Below are 19,935 nucleotides of genomic sequence, written 5' to 3' on the forward strand. Positions count from 1 at the left end.
GAACTCTTCTCATTCACAGCTTTAAATTCCATCTATATGCTATCAAATTTCAAATCTGTATTTTGCATCTGGATTTTTTTTCCTGCACCTCAAGATTGACATCTCTAGCAATCTTCTAGATCTAACTTTCTGGCAGAAAGGATGCCAGAACCAAGTCCATTAGTGTGGTAAATGGCAAGCAGTCATAAATTCTTCTCATCCCTGTTTGCATGTCTCTTTACAAGTGGCTTTGCAGGTACTTCTGTCAAAAGACACAAGTCAATTTCTCCACTCTCTGCCTCTGAACTTAGCCATATAACATTACAGGTCTGAATAATACTTGAGCACTAGGGGAGAAGGACTGCCCTTTCTGGCTGTTCTCACACCCTCCTTATGGGAAGAATCTGAGCTAGCCTGACAGAGAATGAGATGAATGGCCCAGCCACACCTGTTAACAACCTATCCACAGACGGATGAGTGAGTGAAGCCAGCCCATACCATGCAGCCATCAGCTGACCACTGATACACGAACAAGTTCATCAGAGATCAGCCAAGTCAGCTCAGAACAGAAGAAGCCACAAGCAAACCCAGAGATTCAGGAGTTAAGCAAATGAATGCTTAGAAAGCCACTCAGTTTTGTTTTGCGTATTTTTGGGGTTTTTTGGTGGGGAAGGAGGGTGGGTGTTAAAAACTAAAGCACCCAGACCCTCCTCCAAGCTCATTTCTGTCACTATTCCACATAACATTCCTAAAACCACAACCACAAATAAGTCACGCTACTACACATCCCTGTGCCTATTTCTCCCCAGCCCTCTCCTTTCCACCTAGTTAACAACTGCCCATCCTTCCACAGCTCCAGCTTACCTCCATTCGTCCTCTGAATTCCCAAGGCAATTATAATTTTCTCTTACTTCAACAGCCCTTTAGGACTAAAAGCAGTATAGATAGTGGTTAAGAGTCTGGATTTCAGTCAGTCTTTTGTTTCTTACTAGTTATATGACCTTGGACGAGTTACTTAACTTCTCTGTACCTTGATCTACTCATCCACAAAATGGGATGTGTTGGGACTTCTCCGGTGGTCCAGTGGTTGGGAGTCCACCTGCCAATGCAGGGAACACGGGTTCGATCCTGGTCCGGGAACTAGGATCTGATTTAGCCCAATATACTATATGACTATTACACATGAGTAGGAGTAATACATGCAAATCCAGAAGTTCTCCTTAAAGAAGAATCTGCTTGCCCTTTGCCCTCTTTGTACCAACTACAGAATAGTAACTACTGAAGCAATTTTGGAAGCCACGTGTTAAAGACAACACAGTTACAAGACAGTTCTGTATCACCCACCTAGGAACTATTAGGTGAAAGAGAAATAAACTTCTATCTTCTGTAAGCCTTTGGTTTTTGTTGTTGTTTTATTTCTGTTTTAGCACATTTTTTTTTTGTTTGTTTGTTTCAAGGTCTGCAGTGTTGTGCACTTAGTCACTCAGTCGTATCTGACTCTTTGCAATCCCATGGACTGGGTAGCACTCTGTCCATGGGATTTTTCAGGCAGGAATACTGGAGTGGATTGCCACTTCCTTCTCCAGGGGATCTTCCCGACCCAGGAATCAAACCCAAGTCTCCTGTGTCTCCTGCATTGCAGGCAGACTATTTACCCGCTGAGCCTTGCGGGAAATTCATCACCTTATACAGTACATGCAAATAATAATACTTTAATAACAATGCATACTTCTTAGGGATTCAGAAAGATTGAATGGATTAAGATAATATAGAGCATTGCAGATATCACCTGATATATAGTAAGGACTAAATAAATGTCAGTGATTAGCAGCAGTGGTAGTAGAGTAGCCCTTAACATTGGTTTACTTGTCTATGTCCTGCAGAAGGCCAAATTTATTTGGGTAATGGCTTGGCACTTTCATCTCAGTATTAAGTACTTACTATTTAAAAGGGAAATACAATTTAGCTTTGCATACCAAGTACTTCCCTAGGAACTACTTTCATGAAAAGGTGAATATTAGGCCTAAAAAGCCAAAATGTCTCTTCCCCATAGGCACAAATCTTTCTACTAACAGGGAAAATGCTATCTTAATTAAGGAGCTATTCTCATCTCTCAAAACAGGAAATTGAAATCTCCATTTTTGAAATATGGACATTTGGTTTCTAGAAAAGACATCAGAGGAAAATTGCCCTTGAGCATCAATAGAAAGGGTCTTATCACCCACTCTTAACAATGAACATAGCATGACAAGACTTCCCTGATGGTCCAAGAGTTAAACATCTGCCTGTCAATACAAGAGACACAGATTCGATCCCTGGTACAGGAAGATCCCACATGCCGGGGAGCAACTAAGCCCGTGCACCACAACCACTGCGCCTGCCCTCCCCAACAAGAGAAGCAGCCTCACCACGACGAGAGAAAGCCTGCAAGTGGCCAGGAAGCCCCAGCACAGTCAAAAATAAATAATGATTAAAAACAATTAGCACAGCATGAAACTATGGATACGGCTGTCAGCTGAAAAGACATACATCATTTTTATCCAGACTACAAGCCATTAAACCTCAGACAGAACTCTGAAGAACTGGCTAAAATTTGCAGACTTTGGAAGTGGCTAGCAGTGGCACCCCACTCCAGTCCTCTTGCCTGGAAAATCCCATGGATAGAGGAGCCTGGAAGGCTGCAGTCCATGGGGTCGCTAAGAGTCAGACACGACTGAGCGACTTCACTTTCACTTTTCACTTTCATGCACTGGAGAAGGAAAAGGCAACCCACTGCAGTGTTCTTGCCTGGAGAATCCCAGGGACGGCGGAGCCTGGAGGGCTGCCATCTCTGGGGTCGCACAGAGTTGGACACGACTGAAGCAACTCAGCAGCAGCAGCAGCAGCTTCTATCCAACATGACAGAACAAGATTAGCTTTCTGGTTCCACAGAAGCCTTTTCTTTACCACTCATCTTGCCTGTTACTGTACACTGACACCCTCTATTTTCTCAATGTGATTCCTATTATCTTCATCCTATTACTTTTGACCCCCTGTGGTTATGAGAATTACCTGATTCACAGGCATGGAATCCACCAAGCACAGCACATGACCAGTAAACGAGGTACGGGAATAACCCATGGTTGTGGGATAGCTTATCGCATAACACGCCTAGGAACGACCAGTCTCACAGAATGCCGAAATGCTTTTCTAAAGACACAATCGATGTACCAGGCAATTCTCTGGAAGAATAAAGTGCCATTCTTCAGCACACAGTGCATTTACTAAATCAGAGACCGCTACGGGTCCATGTGCCCAAGAGGAAGAGTAGATGGCTTGGGAACAAAGGGGTGGAGGCCGTAGTGGCCCCAATGTCCTACCATATATCTTTATGCATTCCATTCCTACACCTCTAGGCTCCACAGGGTCACACCTGCTCCAACTCATGAGTCTACTAGCATTGTTGTTGTTCAGTCACTCAGTCGTGTCTGACTCTTTGCAACCCCATGGACTGCAGTATGCCAGACTTCCCTCTCTTTCACCATCTCCCAGAGTTTGCTCAAACTCGTGTCCATTGAGTTGATGATGCCATCCAACCATCTCATCCTCTATCAGCCCCTTCTCCTCCTGCCCTTAATCTTTCCCAGCATCAGAGTCTTTTCCAATTTACCAGCATGGAATATATACTATGGTTTATCAGTTGGACTCCTTGACTAGAACTTACTTGTTTTACTATTAATAGAAAAGTAGTTCATTTTCTCCTTTATTGTGGTGGTGGTTTCACTGGTATATGTATATGTCAAAACTCATCAAATTGTACATTTTAAACAACTGTACCTCAATAAAGTTGTAAAAAATTTTAAAAACCCCATCATTCCACAATACCATTACTATAACTTTTTATGCAGCCCTTTCTACTTTCTTAACCAGATAGTCAATACCAAAATCAGATTGATTATATTCTTTGAAACCAAAGATGGAGAAGCTCTACACAGTCAACAAAAGCAAGACCAGGAGCTGACTATGACTGAGATCATGAACTCCTTATTGCCAGATTCAGACTAAAATTGAAGAAAGTAAGGAAAACCACTAGACCATTCAGGTACGACCTGAATCCAGTCTCTTATGATTATACAGTGTAAGTGACAAATAGATTCAAGGGATTAGATCTGATAGACAGAGTGCCCGAAGAACTATGGACAGAGGTTTGTGACACTGTACAGGAGGCAGGGATCAAGACCATGCCCAAGAAAAAGAAATGCAAAAAGGCAAATTTGTTGTCTGAGGAGGCCTTACAAATAGCAGAAAAAAGAAGAGAAGTAAAAAGCAAAGGAGAAAAGGAAAGATATACCCATCTGAATGCAGCATTCCAAAGAATAGCAAGGAGAGTTAAGAAAGCCTTCCTCAGTGATCAGTTCAAGAAACAGAGGAAAACAATAGAACAGGAAAGACTAGAGATCTCTCCAAGAAAGTTAGACATACCAAGGGAACATTTCATGCAAAGATGGGCACAATAAAGGACAGAAATGGTATGGGCCTAACAGAAGCAGAAGATATTAAGAAGAGGTGGCAAGAATATACAGAAGAACTATACAAAAAAAGATTTTCATGACCCAGATAACCAAGATGGTTCGATCACTCACCTAGAGCCAGACATCCTAGAGTGCAAAGTCAAGTGGGCCTTAGGAAGCATCACTACGAACAAAGCCAGTGGAGGTGATGGAATTCCAGCTGAGCTATTTCAAATTCTAAAAGATGATGTTGTGAAAGTGCTGTACTCAATACACCAGCAAATTTGGAAAACTCAGCAGTGGCCACAGGACTGGAAAAGATCGATTTTCATTCCAGTCCCAAAGAAGGACAATGTCAAAAAATGTTCACACTACTGCACAATTGCACTCATCTCACACGCTAGCACCCCACTCCAGTACTCTTGACTAGAAAACCCCATGGACAGAGGAGCCTGGTAGGCTGCAGTCCATGGGGTTGCAAAGAGTCGGACACGACTGAGCGACTTCACTTTCACTTTTCACTTTCATGCACTGGAGAAGGACATGGCAACCCACTCCAGTGTCCTTGCCTGGAGAATCCCAGGGACAGCAGAGCCTGGTGGGCTCCCGTCTATGGGGTTGCACAGAGTCGGACACGACTGAAGTGACTTAGCAGCAGCAGCAACACATGCTAGCAAAGTAATGCTCAAAATTCTCCAAGCCAGGCTTCAACAGTACGTGAACTGTGAACTTCCAGATATTCAAGCTGGATTTAGAAAAGGCAGAAGAACCAGAGATCAAATTACCAACATCCCTTGGATCATAGAAAAAGCAAGAGAATTCCAAAAAAAACATCTACTTCTGCTTCATTGATTATGCCAAAGCCTTTGACTGTGTAGATCACAACAAACTGGAAAATTCTTCAAGAGATTGGAATATCCGACCACCTTACCTGTCTCCTGAGAAATCTGTATGCAGGTCAAGAAGCAACAGTTAGAACTGGACATGTAACAACAGATTGGTTACAAACTGGGAAAGGAGTACATCAAGGCTGTATATTGTCACCCCGTTTATTTAACTTATACGCAGAGTACATCATGCAAAATGCTGTGCTGAATGAAGCACAAGCTGGAATCAAGATTTCTGAGAGAAATATCAATAACCTCAGATACACAGATGACACCACCCTTATGGCAGAAAGTGAAGAGGAACTGAAGAGCCTCTTGATGAAAGTGAAAGAGGAGAGTGAAAAAACTGACCTAAAACTCAACCTTCAGAAAACTAAGATCATGGCATCTGGTCCCATCACTTCATGGCAAGTAGACAGGGAAAGAGTGGAAACAGTGACAGACTTTATTCTCTTGGGCTCCTAAGTCACTGCAGATGGTGACTGCAGCCATGAAATTAAAAGATGCTTGCTGCTTAGAAGAAAAGTTATGGCCAACCTAGACAGCATATTAAAAAGCAGAATTATTACATTTCCAACAAAGATCTGTCTAGTCAAAGCTATGGTTTTTCCAGTAGTCATGTATGGATGTGAGTTGCTGCTGCTGCTAAGTTGCTTCAGTTGTATCTGACTCTGTGCGACCCCATAGACGGGAGCCCACCAGGTTCCGCCATTCCTGGGATTCTCCAGGCAAGAACACTGGAGTGGGTTGCCATGTCCTTCTCCAATGCATGAAAGTGAAAGTGAAGTTGTGCAGTTGTGTCCAACTCTTCGCAACCCCATGGACTGCAGCCTACCAGGCTCCTCCATCCATGGGATTTTCCAGGCAAGAGTACTGAAGTGGGTTGCCATTGCCTTCTCCAATGAATGTGAGAGTTGGACTATAAAGAAAGCTGAGCACTAAAGCATTGATGCTTTTGAAGTGTGGTGTTGGAGAAGACTCTTGAGAGTCCCTTGGACTGGAAGGGGATCAAACCAGCCAGTCCTAAAGGAAATCAGTCCTGAATATTCATTGGAAGGACTGATGCTGAAGCTGAAACTCCAATACTTTGGCCATGTGATGCGAAGAACTGACTCCTTGGAAAAGACCCTGATGCTGGGAAAGATTGAAGGCAAGAGGAAAAGGGGACAACAGAGAATGAGATGGTTGGATGGCATCACTGAATTGATGGACATACGTGTGAGCATGCTCTGGGAGTTGATGATGGACAGGGAAGCCTGGCGTGCTGCATTCTATGGGGTTGCAAAGAGTCGGACATGACTGAGCGACTGAACTGAACTGAACCTGTGCTTTCTATGTTGGGTTGCAATTATTTATACACACATCTTATCTCCCTCATTAGATTATAAATTCCTTGAAAGCAGCATTAATTTCTGGCTCATTTGAACCCTAGTAACTAGCTCACACACTGCTCTGCACACAGTGAATAATCAATAAATCTCTACTAAACATATCGAGATCTTATAGAGTTCAAAACATCAACTTCAGATAAGGCAGTCTCATCACGTAACAGCCGTGTGACCTTGAGCATATTATTTGACTTCCTCACAGTGTGATTTCTATATCTGTAAAATGAGGCTACCACGAATTAAGTAAGGGAACGTGGACAAAGGCCATCCAAAGCACTCAAAGTTAAGAATTTCAATATGTAGGACTCTATATTCTTAGAAAGAGCAGTCTTGGTTATTAAGTTAAAATGTTCACAGACAAAAGGCATTTATTCTCTACCTACCAAATATTTAGACACACATTTAACATCATGCATAACACTCGAAGGGAGATTTTTACAACAAGCTCGCAACTCAGAAAATTGGCCCATGGATACAGAACAGTAAACAAGGGAGTTGTTCTAACAGTACTAAACCGTGGACATCACAAGTGTTCATTTTCTGCCCATTACTTTTACTCTTCATGGAGCAAATTAAATTTCACAAGTCAAAGCCACAAATCAATCAAAGTTCATTTGTATGTATGAATCAAAGTTCATACGGCATACACAGAGAGACGGATACACAATTAATTGTGTTGTTCTTGTTGTTGCAGCCCCAAACAGAAAACCACTCAGAAGGACAGCAACTTCCTTCCAACAGAGACTAAAATATTTTAAAAGTACATATTTTACAGGATTTTAAAATCCTGACTAGATTCAACAAGAGAAGCAAAGAGACAAAGCAATGTGTTTTCATTCCATCTTTTGGCCCTTCTCTGAAATCTCACTGAAAAGAATAAACTTACTATCCAATTTCTACTGCCACTTAAGGGTTTAATAATAGGGGATTAGCTATAGAAGGTTCTTAATATGATGACTTACCACAAATACACAGAATCAACACAGCAGAAACATTCAACTGGAGAATGTTAAAGATGGTTTTCAATAAACCATGGAGTTTCTGGCTTGGAAATTCACTGCAGTTTTCTAAAACTTTGCAGTGTAGCAGCAAACTACAAAATGCTACAACCTAAAAGAACTTCACTTAATTCATGTAGAAGTTTTCATCTTCTGCTATTCACACTACAGATTTATATATTAGAACACATATTTTTAACACCAATGAACTGAAATTCAGAGGTGGAGAATATAAGGCTGTAATAATATAATAGATCTATACTTTGCTTTCTCATGAGTGAAATAATCACCTAACATCTGTGTTACATGCTGGGTACTAGTAAGACCTCAAAAAAAGCATGTGATGACAGAACTGAAATTATATTGCCTTTCAGAATTACAATTTTCTAGGACTTTACTCATCAGTTCAACAAAAATTAATTCAGCCCCAATGATACACAAAACACTGTTCTTGACCTAGGTAACTCGACAGAGCACAGTTTTTACCCTCAAACAGTTTGTAGTCTAATCACAGATCTTTCAAATAAAGAAACGAGTGCAAATTCTAAGCACACACAAGTACTGCAACTACGTGTCCTCAGGCCCACATCCACTGACAACCACAGTGGAGAGTTCCCAGCATGCGGGCAGGTTCCACGCTCAAGCGCCCGCATCGCTCCTCTTGTCCTCATGATCGCTTCCCCAACACTTGGAGAACTTGCTCAGCTAGCAAGCAGGAGCAATCCAGAAGTTTGTGTAGAAGGAATGACAGCACAATCCACAAACCCACTGAGGATAAAACTTGGCTGCAGCATTGGATAGGAGATTCTAGGCATGTTCCTTGTGGTTTCTCAAAGGGCCTCAAAGGACTGAGCTCCAGTTGCCACACTGGTGAGTCTTATGCACACTTTGCGTGCATGCTTGCTAAGTAGCTTCAGTCCTGTCCAACTGTGTGCAACTCTATGGAGTGCAGCCTGCCAGGCTCATCTGTCCACGGGATTCTCCAGGCAGGAATACTGGAGTGGGATACCATGCCCTCCTCCAGGGGATCCTCCGGACCCAGTGATCAAACTTGCATCTCTGACATCTTCTGCATTGGCAGGCAGGTTCTTTCCCATTAGACCCATCAGGAAGCCCTATGCACACTTCACCACCTTTCATTGCATTAGGCTCACTCTCCCTCACTCCCTCACACTTGCCAGGACCACTTCCCAAACTGATTCTCTCTACCCACATCTTCCAGGGTCTGATGTGACAGCAGCTCCAACCAACACAGTCCTAATCTAGCTCTCTTCAGGTGTATTCAGTCACACTGGAGTAACACATGAAAGGAGACTATCACATATATCCCTGTGATCCACTTCAGCTTCAAGATGTCAGGAGGCTGAGATTTTGAATAAATAATGTGGATGAGAGTTAAGATCGCAAAAGAGAGAATGAGAGAGAAAGAGGAAGTTTGGCAGGCTACAACAATGATCAATGCTCAAAAGATGAAACATAACAGATCCCCCATCTGGCTCCAAAATACCAGGTATGGAGCACAGGAGGAGGAAAGCAAGGGTCCAGAGATGCAAATGAAAAAGTTTCAGGAGTCTGGCTTGACTAACAGCTATATGGGAGTTGGGGAGTCCTGCTCAGGACACTTGGGCTGCAAGTGTGGCATCCAAAAACAAGGCAGGGTCTCATCACAACACACCCAAATGTACAATATTCAGATCTTCCTAGGCTGCTAAGAATGACATTGACATATAGGAGCCTAACCAGAATCCAAACATAGCAACTAGAGAAATCACTGAAGATAATCTAGCTGGCAACAGGTGAAAGAATTTTTTAAATTAAGACTGTAGAAGAAAAGATGTACAAGAATAAAATCAGAACCAATACAATATTGTAAAGTTTAAAAATAAAATAAAATTTAAAAAAAATAAAATTTTGTGTAAAAAAAAAATCAATCAATCACTGTGGCCAGGTGTAAAAAAAAAAAAAAGAATAAAATCATTCTAAGCAAATACAAAACGGCAAGAGAAGTAGGGGACAACAGAGGATGACGTGGTTGGATGGCATCATCGACTCAATGGACACAAGTTTGAGCAAGCCCTAGGAGATGGTGAAGGACAGGGAAGTCTGGCGTGCCGCAGTCCCTGAGGTCACAAAGAGACACGACTGAGCAACCGAACAATAACAAACAAATACTTTAAAGCTTCATTGTGTGGAAGAGGGATTAGATAGAATCTATGTGGCTTTTCAGGGCCAACAGATAGAATTTACAGGAGGGTATTATACAACAGACAGCAGGGTACAGTCGTTAAAAACAAGCAGCTCTAGAGTCAGATAAATTCATTTTGAGTCCCAACTCCACCACTAATAAGCTTGGGGACCTTAAAATGGTTGTATAATTTCTTTATACTTAACTCTCTCAACTGCAAAATTCAGACAGCAACAATTTCTACTTTATAGGGTTATTGAGATGACTATAAATATTAATGCACAGGAAGTCCTGAGCCCAGCGTTGCATGTATTAAGCACTCGGTCGATAAATGTTAGTGATTTCAAATCTGAAATAGTTTCAGTCTTCATCCCAAAAATTACATGATCATCAACTCTGAAGGAACTCAATAAAGGAATTGTGAAACTGGTAGAAGAAGTAGATATTTATAAATTGGCTCATACCAGAGAATTACTATGTTAGACAAGACTGACACATTCAACTATATAAAACGTCAAAGCGACTACTTAGCCAGATAGCTTTTTCACCAGTGCTCTTAAGTGTATAACCTCCATGAAAGTGTTAGTCTCTCAGTCATGTCTTTGTGACCCCATGGACGGTAGCCCACCAGGATCCTCTGTCCATGGAATTCCCAGGCAAGAAGACTGGAGTGGGTTCAGTTCAGTTCAGTTGCGTCTGACTCTTTGTGATTCCATGGACTGCAGCACGCCAGGCCTCCCTGTCCATCACCAACTCCCAGAGTTTACTCAAACTCATGTTCATTGAGTCGGTGATGCCACCCAACCATCTCATCCTCTGTCATCCCCCTTCTCCTCCTGCCTTCAATCTTTCCCAGCATCAGGGTCTTTTCCAAGGAGTCAGGTCTTCGCATCAGGTGGCCAAAGTATTGGAGTTTCAACTTCAGCATCAGTCCTTCCAATGAACATTCAGGACTGATCTCCTTTAGGATGGACTGGTTGGATCTCCTTGCAGTCCAAGGGACTCTCAAGAGTCTTCTCCAACACCACAGTTCAAAAGCATCAATTCTTCTGAGCTCAGCTTTCTTTACAGTCCAACTCTCACATCCATACATGACCACTGGAAAAACCATAGCTTTGACTAGATGGACCTTTGTTGGCAAAGTAACATCTCTGCTTTTTAATATGCTGTCCAGGTTGGCCAAAACTTTTCTTCCAAGGAGTAAACATCTTTTAATTTCATGGCTGCAGTCACCATCTGCAGTGACTTAGGAGCCCAAAAAAATAAAGTCTGTCACTGTTTCCACTGTTTCCCCATCTATTTCCCATGAAGTGATGGGACCAGATGCCATGATCTTAGTTTTCTGAAGGTTGACCTTTAAGCCAACTTTTTCACTCTCCTCTTTCGCTTTCATCAAGAGGCTGTTTAGTTCTTCAGTTTCTGCCATAAGGTTAGTGTCATCTGCACATCTGAGGTTATTGATATTTCTCCCAGCAAACTTAATTCCACTGGAGTGGGTAGCCATTCCCTTCTCCAAGGGATCTTCCCAACCCAGGGATTAAACCTGGGTCTCCTGCATTGCAGGCAGACTCTTAACTATCTGGGCCACCAGGGAAGCCCACAACCTCCATGAGTAGAGCCAAAAGGTGAGAGTATTGTTGTTGCTGCTGTTTTCATTTGGTCACTAAGTCACGTCCAACCCTTTTGCGACCCCATGGACCGCAGCCCACCAGGCTCCTCTGTCCATGGGACTCTCCAGGCAAGAATACTGGAGTGGGTTACCACGCCCTCCTCCAGGGAATCTTCCCAACCCAGGGAATTGAACCCATGTCTTCTGCTTGGCAAGCAGGTTCTTTACGACTGAGCCACCAGGGAAGCCCAAAGGTCAAAGTGCCAGCCTGAAAATAGCACTCTGAGTTACATGCCCAGAAGAAACTGAGTTAAAGAAATGTCTTGTCAGTGTTCTCCCAAGTCCCTGATACTCACTACCTGCTTTCAAGTGGCATCGCACAGCAGAGAAAGTCTCTGTTTTAGTTCCTGAAGCATTCAAAATTATTGCCTCAGAATGACTTTTTTGCTTGCCGGAAGCAGCCTTTTGATAGGGCTGGTGAATTATGAAATAGTCACATGTCAAATGACCACAGAGTCACAGAGAGAGATTTCTAGAGCAAACAGCCAAAAAGCCTGTGGCCTAAGAGACAGGCCTGTCTTCTCTTCCCTCAGCCCTCCTGGGGAGTTGCCCCTGGGTTCTACTTCTGCGTTTTATCACCTTTATGGTTAAGAAAAGGGCGCACACACCTCTCTCGTTTTGATTTAGGTCTGCTTCTCCTCCTAATAGAAAATCCACACATATTAATAGGTCTTAACATTTGGAAAAATCTATACCCAACTTCTCTTGAGAATAGGGGGAGACACGCATAAAGGAATGAGGACAGGGAAAAGGAAAAGGGGAAGAATGTAAAGTCAATAGAAATACCTGCTATCATTTAGTGTGCAGGAGGATGGCTAAACTGAGGATCTTCACACTGAGACTCTGCATTCCCAATGCAGGAGGCCTGGGTTCAATCCCTGGTAAGGGAACTAGATCCCAGGCGCCGCAACTAAGAGTTCGCATGCCATAGCTAAAAGATCCCACATGCTGCAACTAACACCGGGCACAGCCAAACAACTAAGCAAATATTTCTTTAAAACTATGTATCAAAAAATAGTATTAGTGATAAATCATGTTGACAATATGTGCCCCTGATATGATGTAGGGAGAAAGGCAGTTAATAACCCTTCCCAAAACCTTAGCCCCTGTCTAAGCATGATGAAAACATCAGCCAGACCAAAATCAAGGGACATTCTACAAAATATCTGGCCAGTACTCTTCAAAAGTATCAAGGTCATAAAAAAAAAAAAAAAAAAACAAGGAAAGACTGAGAAAGTGGAAGAAACCAGAGGAGACTAAACAGCCATGATGACTAATGGCACGTGGGATCCTGAACAGGATCAGGATTGCGGAAAGGATAATGGAAAACTGGTGACATTCACAGGAAGCCTGGAATTTAGTCAACAGTAATGTACAAATGGTAATTTCTTAACTGTGACAAATGTACCACAGTTATATAAGATGCTAACACAGGGGCAAGTGGGTGGAAGGGAACTCTCTATACTCCCTTTACAACTCCTCATAACTTAAATGTATTCCAAAGTTTATAGCTGATCTTTAAAAATGAAAGAATATTTGATCATGAAAAGACTTCTGCACTTACTTAAGAGAAAGCCAATGTGCTTCTGTTAGAGCTATTCTGATGGTGTGGTTACTGAAAATAGCTGTCCATCCGCCAGGTTTTAAATAACCCTTGGGAAGCTGTTTGTTTGTTAAAGCTTCATTTCCTCTGTTCATGTGAAAAGCAGAGGGAACCCGTCAAAGGAATATTGCTTGTACAGTTGTGTGTATTGGGGATAATTGTATTAACCTCTTTAAAATTTTGGTTCCTCACTAAAAACATTGGGAGACCCATATTTGATTTACTTTTTATTTATTTATCTTGGTTGTGCTGGGTGTTCATCACTGTGCATGAGCATTCTCTAGTTTCGACGAGCGGGGGCTAGTCTTCATTGCAGTGCACGGGCCTCCAGGGTGGCGGCTTCTCTTGTTGTGGAGCACAGGCTCTAAGCACAAATTTTAGTGGGTACAGCATGTGGGCTCAGTAGTTGCTGCTCATGGGCTCTAGAGCATGGGCTCAGTAGTTTTGCCACAAGAGCTTAGGTCTTCCTGGGCCATGTGGAGTCTTCCCGGGCCAGGAATTGAACCCATGTCCCCTGCATTCCAGGCAGATGCTTATCTACTGTACCACCAGGGAAGACCTCAACTGACTGCTAATTGCCTAGAAGCTCTAAAATTTTATGATTCACTTGAACAAACCATACAGTAAGTATGAAAAATTAAAATTGTTTCTAATTAATTTGCAGACACCATTTGTCTGGCTGAGCCAAGAGGAAGTGAGGTGCAGCTGAACTGGGGATACACTGTTGTTTCTTCATATTATCTAAAAAGTAACAATAAGGGAGGGTGCTCTGGAAACTTGGCAGAGGGGTCTGGAAAGGCAGGGGTGGTGATCTTGGGAGGTCAATCTATGCAAAAGTGACGGCTTTTACAGCCAAAGGGAACAGGAGGAACACATTCAGGAAGAGAAGGGTGAAATTGCAAAAGAACAAGGTATGAGAAAGGATACAGAATTGGGAAAACAAGGTCTGCCAAGCAATGTGAAGGCCAGGGAAAGCAACGCAAACCCATCTCATGGAATTCTCTGAGGCCTCGTCAGGATGGGCCTCCAAGAATGCAAGGTGAAGAGTCAGAGCTTTAAGACAAAAAGGAATCTTTACTCTTCAATAGCAAGATACCCTCCTTCTTCAATGATGAGTGGAGACAAATGACTTAGTCTTACACAAGAGGTAGAAAATGAGAGCAAACCAGCAACGACAATGACCTAATGTATTAGATTACAGGAAAAGCCAGCCTTCCAGGGGCGGACGGAGCACCTGCATGATTCATACTTTGAACCAATGCCCGCTGAATCATATAACACCAAGTATCTGTGTATAATTACCTCCTGGGCACAGAGGTGTTACTGCACAGTTCCCTCAGACACACTGAAATATTTAAAGGAAAAAGACAGCCACAAACCCTGAAGATTTATCTTTGACAGATTAACTTTCCCTGACTGACAGAGGAATAAGGCTACACAAACTCATGAATATGAAGCATGAAGCACCCCTGGGAACCAAGTTGTATCACACAATCCCAGGGAAACTGTGGGTCTCTCACCCATAAACATCTAATGGCTATTTTTTTCTGATATCTACTATGAACAAAGTTCTATGCCTGGGAAACACAAAAAGAAAAAAAGAAAAGCCTGCCCTTGAAGAGGTTATAATGTAAGAGAAGAGCCAATTATGTTTAAAGGAAATACATTATGTCTTTCTATCATAAGTTAGCTACCATTTGTATAATGACTTATAACACTTTTACATTTATTCTCTGGAAAGAATCCAAGCCACACAGAGCCTTGTGTGGCAAGATTATTCTTGTTTTTATCCACCCCTGGTCCCACCAGGCAATGACAGATGTCCTCGGAGACACTAAGTGGTTGGGTGACCTACTTAAGATGACAGTCGGCGAGAAATGCGGTCAAACCCAGACTCCACGCTTTTTTCTGCTACAAATACAGATCTGTTGTCCCAGTTTGCTTTTAAAACTTTTTATCTTCCACATCTTACAGTTCACAAAAGAGAGTCTGTGGATCTGAATTTGTTTATCATCCCTTCTCTGAATTCAACATATCTCTTCCACCTGAGAAACAGTGGCTTTCTACAACTTAGGAAAGTTCTCACCCATATCTCTTTACATGTTGCCTCATTCTCACGCGCTCTGGCCTCTCCTTCTAGAATCTGATTAGATGCTGCTAGACCCTCTCGGTTCCTCCTCAACACTGGCTTTTCATGACTTGTTCACACTTTCCTCTACCCTGCATTCTGGGTAATCTCCCCAGCTCTCTCTTCCATACCACGGTCTCCTCATCTCCTCATATAATATGCTAGCTCACACTTTCTAGAACCTGTATGTTCTTTTTCACAGTGTCCGTTCTTCCATCAGGCTCCTCTAGCCTCTTCTGCCTCTGAAATCATTTCCACACACTTAGTGCACAGTCTCTGGCAAGCTGTCCTGGAGCACTCTGTGTCTGGTTTGTCACAACCGCTGACTCTCCTTCAAGCAGTTCAATAGTGAGTCCCTCCTCCATGGGGACTGTGTGTCGTGAGAAGACCTTACGTGCCCAGGGCTGGGGGAGTGTCCCCACTCAGCACAGCTCCGGGTGCACTGATGGGTGGTTATCACTCCCACAGTCTGCTTTCACGCTAATTTCCCGACATGGGGAGACATGTGGATCACGTATTCAAAGTGACTGATGTCACTCAAACCACATTTACTGTGCTCATCACTCTCTGAGATGAAAATGCAATATTCCTGCAAATCCTTATAATAAAAATGGTGTAAAAAAGTTACAGAACATGAAGCATGGGAAACACTCACCAGATGTGAAAGCTCCCTCCTCCCCCATGCACACGGACAGCATCCTGACCTGGGTCTGGGGCTCCAGCGAACCCCTCTGACTCTCTGTCCAGATCAGGCTCCCTTATTAAAGCTTTGTTTCACCAATGTGAGGAGGAATACTGACACAGTGTGTTCAAAATGAATGCTGCTTTTAAGTTGTTATCATTATATTTTTATTATAAGTATACACTATAAAGTATTAATTTGATTTGCACAAGCTCTTAATGACTGGCCTTAGTAGTCTATGACTCTCTACAAGTCCCATTAATCCTTCTCTTGTAACAGTCATAATCAGTTTGCTACTATGAACAACTTCTCAGTTGATAGTATGACACTACCTCTAAAATTATACCTAGAAGGGAGTTCTAAGACAGTTGTTAGTTATTATGTAGCATCCAAAGTGACCTTTTAAAAGTGAAACTAACACATCAGTGTCACCATGCTGGAGATTTTACAAAGATAAATTAAAGAGCTGATAAGGAAACGCTAATATTTATGGTGTAACTGTCACGGAAATATATAAATACATATCATTCAGCTATATTTATCGGTTTGAAAAGTGGCCTCTCACGGTTATTTAATTATTACCAAGATTTCCTTTCAACATACAGACTACTCTCCAGCAAAACAAAACTTGAAGCTATTCTTTCAGATCAGTCCTTCAATGTTTCAAGGAAGAAAAACAATGGGGAACTTTTGAAAGAATTTTCAGCAGATATATTTCTATTTGAAAGTTTTACATTGAATAAATTTCTAATATTACTTCTTTTAAGACACAAAAATACCCCCACTTAGGTCATATAATATAAAGTATTTCTTTCCTACCTCGGAACTTCTTGGGAGGGTTGGCAAGGTCCCCTGCTTCTGGGTGCACCACACATCGGTCATCCACCAGTCTGGAAGGAAAAGAACATTCACACTGTTGACATCGTCGTGTTCATAGAGCACAAAATGCACATGGAGACTGCATCAATATCTACAAAAAGTTTTAATACCACTCTTCATTCAGAGATGTTTGAATAGTCATGGATTTGTAAAAAGATCTGGTTATACAGGCATGAATTAAAGCAGGGTTTACAAAACTCAAAACTGAAAAACTGTTAAGTGGTGGGCTTCCCAGGTGGCGCTAGGGGTAAAGAATCCGTCTGCCAATGCAGGAGACGTAAGAGATGAGGGTTCAATTGCTAGGTAGAGAAGATCCCCTGGAGTAGGAAATAGCAACCCACTCCAGTATTCTTGTCTGGAAAAACTCCATGGACAGAAGACCCTGGTGGGTTACAGTCCATGGGGCTGCAAAGAGTCGGACATGGCTAAGCACCAAGCAGCGGCAGCGGCAGCAGCAGCAGGAAACGTTAGAGAAATCACAATACTGACAAACCATGAAACTGCAGAGCCATTTACAATTCTAGTTTTTTAAAGGCAGTGGTGGGGGAAACATTTATAATAGTGGTGAAAATAAGTGGGAACAAATCAATAAGATATTGTATATATTTAAACACACACACACCCTCCTCTACAGAGACACATATGAGGCCTGGAACACAGACACTAAAACATTAACAGGGATTAGACTGCCCACGTTTTTATGATCCAGTGTGAATGCAAGCATGTTTTGTTTTATTTTTATAAGGAATGGGTAAGCTTATGAGATCAGGCTCACAGAGTGACGACACAACAGGATAAAAAGCGCTCATCCTGTGTTCAACTATGGCTCAGCCACTTCTCAGCCAGGTGGGGGTTTGGACCTCCTTCGCTACATCTGCAAACACAGATAAGAGTACCCACCTTGTGGTATTGTCAGGAGGACTGACTAACTTCATAGCTGTAACGTACCTAGCACAGTTTCTAGCATAGAGTAGGCCCTTAAATACTAAGTGTTTAAGATAATAACATTAGGGACTTCACCTGCCTTTTTCCTATCTTCCTCGAAAAGGATGCCTGACACTTAGTGATGAGCACTCAACAAATGTACTCAAATGAATAGAGTACCTTTCTAGTTACAAAAACTTGCCCCTCTTAAAATATCCATGAAAAGCCAATTTCAAGGACAATTCCCAGAAAAGCTGAATCTCTGATGTGAGAGCCAGGAGACATGAATCTCTTGTGTTAGGGTAATATCTAACTACCAAAAGACTCACTGATAGTCATTTTCTCCATGGACTAAGTAATGAGAGCCATTAGGGTTTTCTCCAGAATATTGTGAGAATGCACATGAATTAGTGCAAATTTATGAGCTCATTTGAAGAACGATGCCCCAGTCGCAACTTTGTTAAAAAGCACACATTAACCCCAGCACAAAAGTAAACCCCACTCACTAGTATGCATCAACCCCAGCATAAAGTAACCCCAATTCGTGATCAACAGTCCCCTTGAACTAGAATAATTAATCAAATCAAAATGAAACTTTTGGTTCCTGGTTTATCTGTTTACAAAAGCAGACACTTCCTAAATCACTGGATTTCTCTATAAGATCTAATTTCCACCAAACAAAATAATAATTTGATCAAGCATATAGTTCTTTGTTTGATTTTTTTTTAGTACACTTCATTCAAACTGGTTTGCTAAAATGTGGTTTTACAAGAGCTGCCAAGCATGCAAGAAATTCCTTTTAAGAGTCTTCAGAATTGTTTTCTTAGAAACAGGAAGTCACAATGGGTCAAGAGAAAGCAAACCCAAACCTCCACAAAATCCAACTTCAGGCTGTAACACTGAATGTGAAAGGCTCAGAGTCCTAAGGATGTCACAATATAATATTTAAATCTAAAAAAGTGCTGTGAGGGAAACTTCAGCTTTTCTAACTAGTTAAGTTGTGGGGGAAGGAGAGGGTAGGATGAATTGGGAGAGGAGCACTGACATGTATACACCACCATGTGTAAAATAGAGAGCCAGCGGGAAGCAGCTTTAGAGCACAGGGAGCTCAGCTCAGGGCTCTGTGATGACTGGGGCGGGGAGCGGGGGTGGATGTGAGATGGGGGGAGGCGTGGGAGGGAAGCTGAAGAGAGAGGGGTTATCTGTATACTTATACCTGATTCACGTTGATATACAGTGGAAATCAACATAACAACATAACAATTATCTTCCAATTAAAAAAAAAGATGAGTTAAGAATTCAAGGCATAATAATAAAAAAAAAGCACATAATCTAATTTAGAGACTTCATGGCAAACAGAAGGGAAAAAGCGGACACATTTTATTTTCTTGGGCTCCAAAATCACTGCAGATGGTGACTGCAGTCATGAAATTAAAATATGCTTGCTCCTTGGAAGGAAAGCTATGACAATCAAGATAGCACATTAAAAAACAGAGACATCACTTTGCTGACAAAGGTCCGTATAGTCAAAGCTATGGTGTTTCCAGTAGTTATGTACAGATGTGAGAGTTAGACCATAAAGAAGACTGAGGGCCAAAGAATTGATGCTTTCAAATTTGGAGAAGACTCTTGAGGGTCCCTTGGACTGCAGGGAGATCAAACCAGTCAATCCTAAAGGAAATCAACCCTGAATATTCATTGGAAGGACTGAAGCTCAAGCTCTACTCTGGCCACCTGATGAGAACATCCAACTCACTGGAAAAGACCCTGATGCTGAGAAAGACTGAAGGCAAAAGGAGAAGGGGACAGCAGAGGATGATGGCACTGGAGAGGAGACAGTTGGATGACATCACTGACTCAATGGACATGAATGTTAACAAGTCCAGGAGATGGTGGAGGACAGGAGAAGCCTGGGTTCTCAAAGACTCAGACATGACTTAGCAACTGAACAACAACTCATCTGGAGCACAAAAAATTTGTATTAAAAGTGGCATTGATATTTTACTTATTCTTTGTGTCTGCCATTCCCACAGAAATATAGGCTCCCCTAGAATCGCCCAAGGAGTCTCCACCTGCGTGGTGGCTTGCCACCAAGAGGAATGGGAAAAAACTAAAGCCATCAG

At 42.2% G+C, this 19,935-nt stretch overlaps 1 protein-coding gene across 1 annotated transcript in view; it reads right to left on the bottom strand.

Moving 5' to 3' along the window:
* Nucleotides 1–19,935, bottom strand: part of ITPR2 (inositol 1,4,5-trisphosphate receptor type 2) — a 584,772-nt gene that overhangs the window by 507,391 nt on the left and 57,446 nt on the right. Inside the window, exon 2 of the mRNA XM_005902445.3 lies at nt 16,829–16,899. Within this exon, the coding sequence (XP_005902507.2) occupies nt 16,829–16,899 (71 nt within the window). The remainder of the gene's footprint in view (nt 1–16,828; nt 16,900–19,935) is intronic.

The sequence above is a fragment of the Bos mutus genome, chromosome 5, assembly GCF_027580195.1.
Source record: "Bos mutus isolate GX-2022 chromosome 5, NWIPB_WYAK_1.1, whole genome shotgun sequence".
In the NCBI taxonomy this organism is placed as follows: Eukaryota; Metazoa; Chordata; class Mammalia; order Artiodactyla; family Bovidae; genus Bos; species Bos mutus.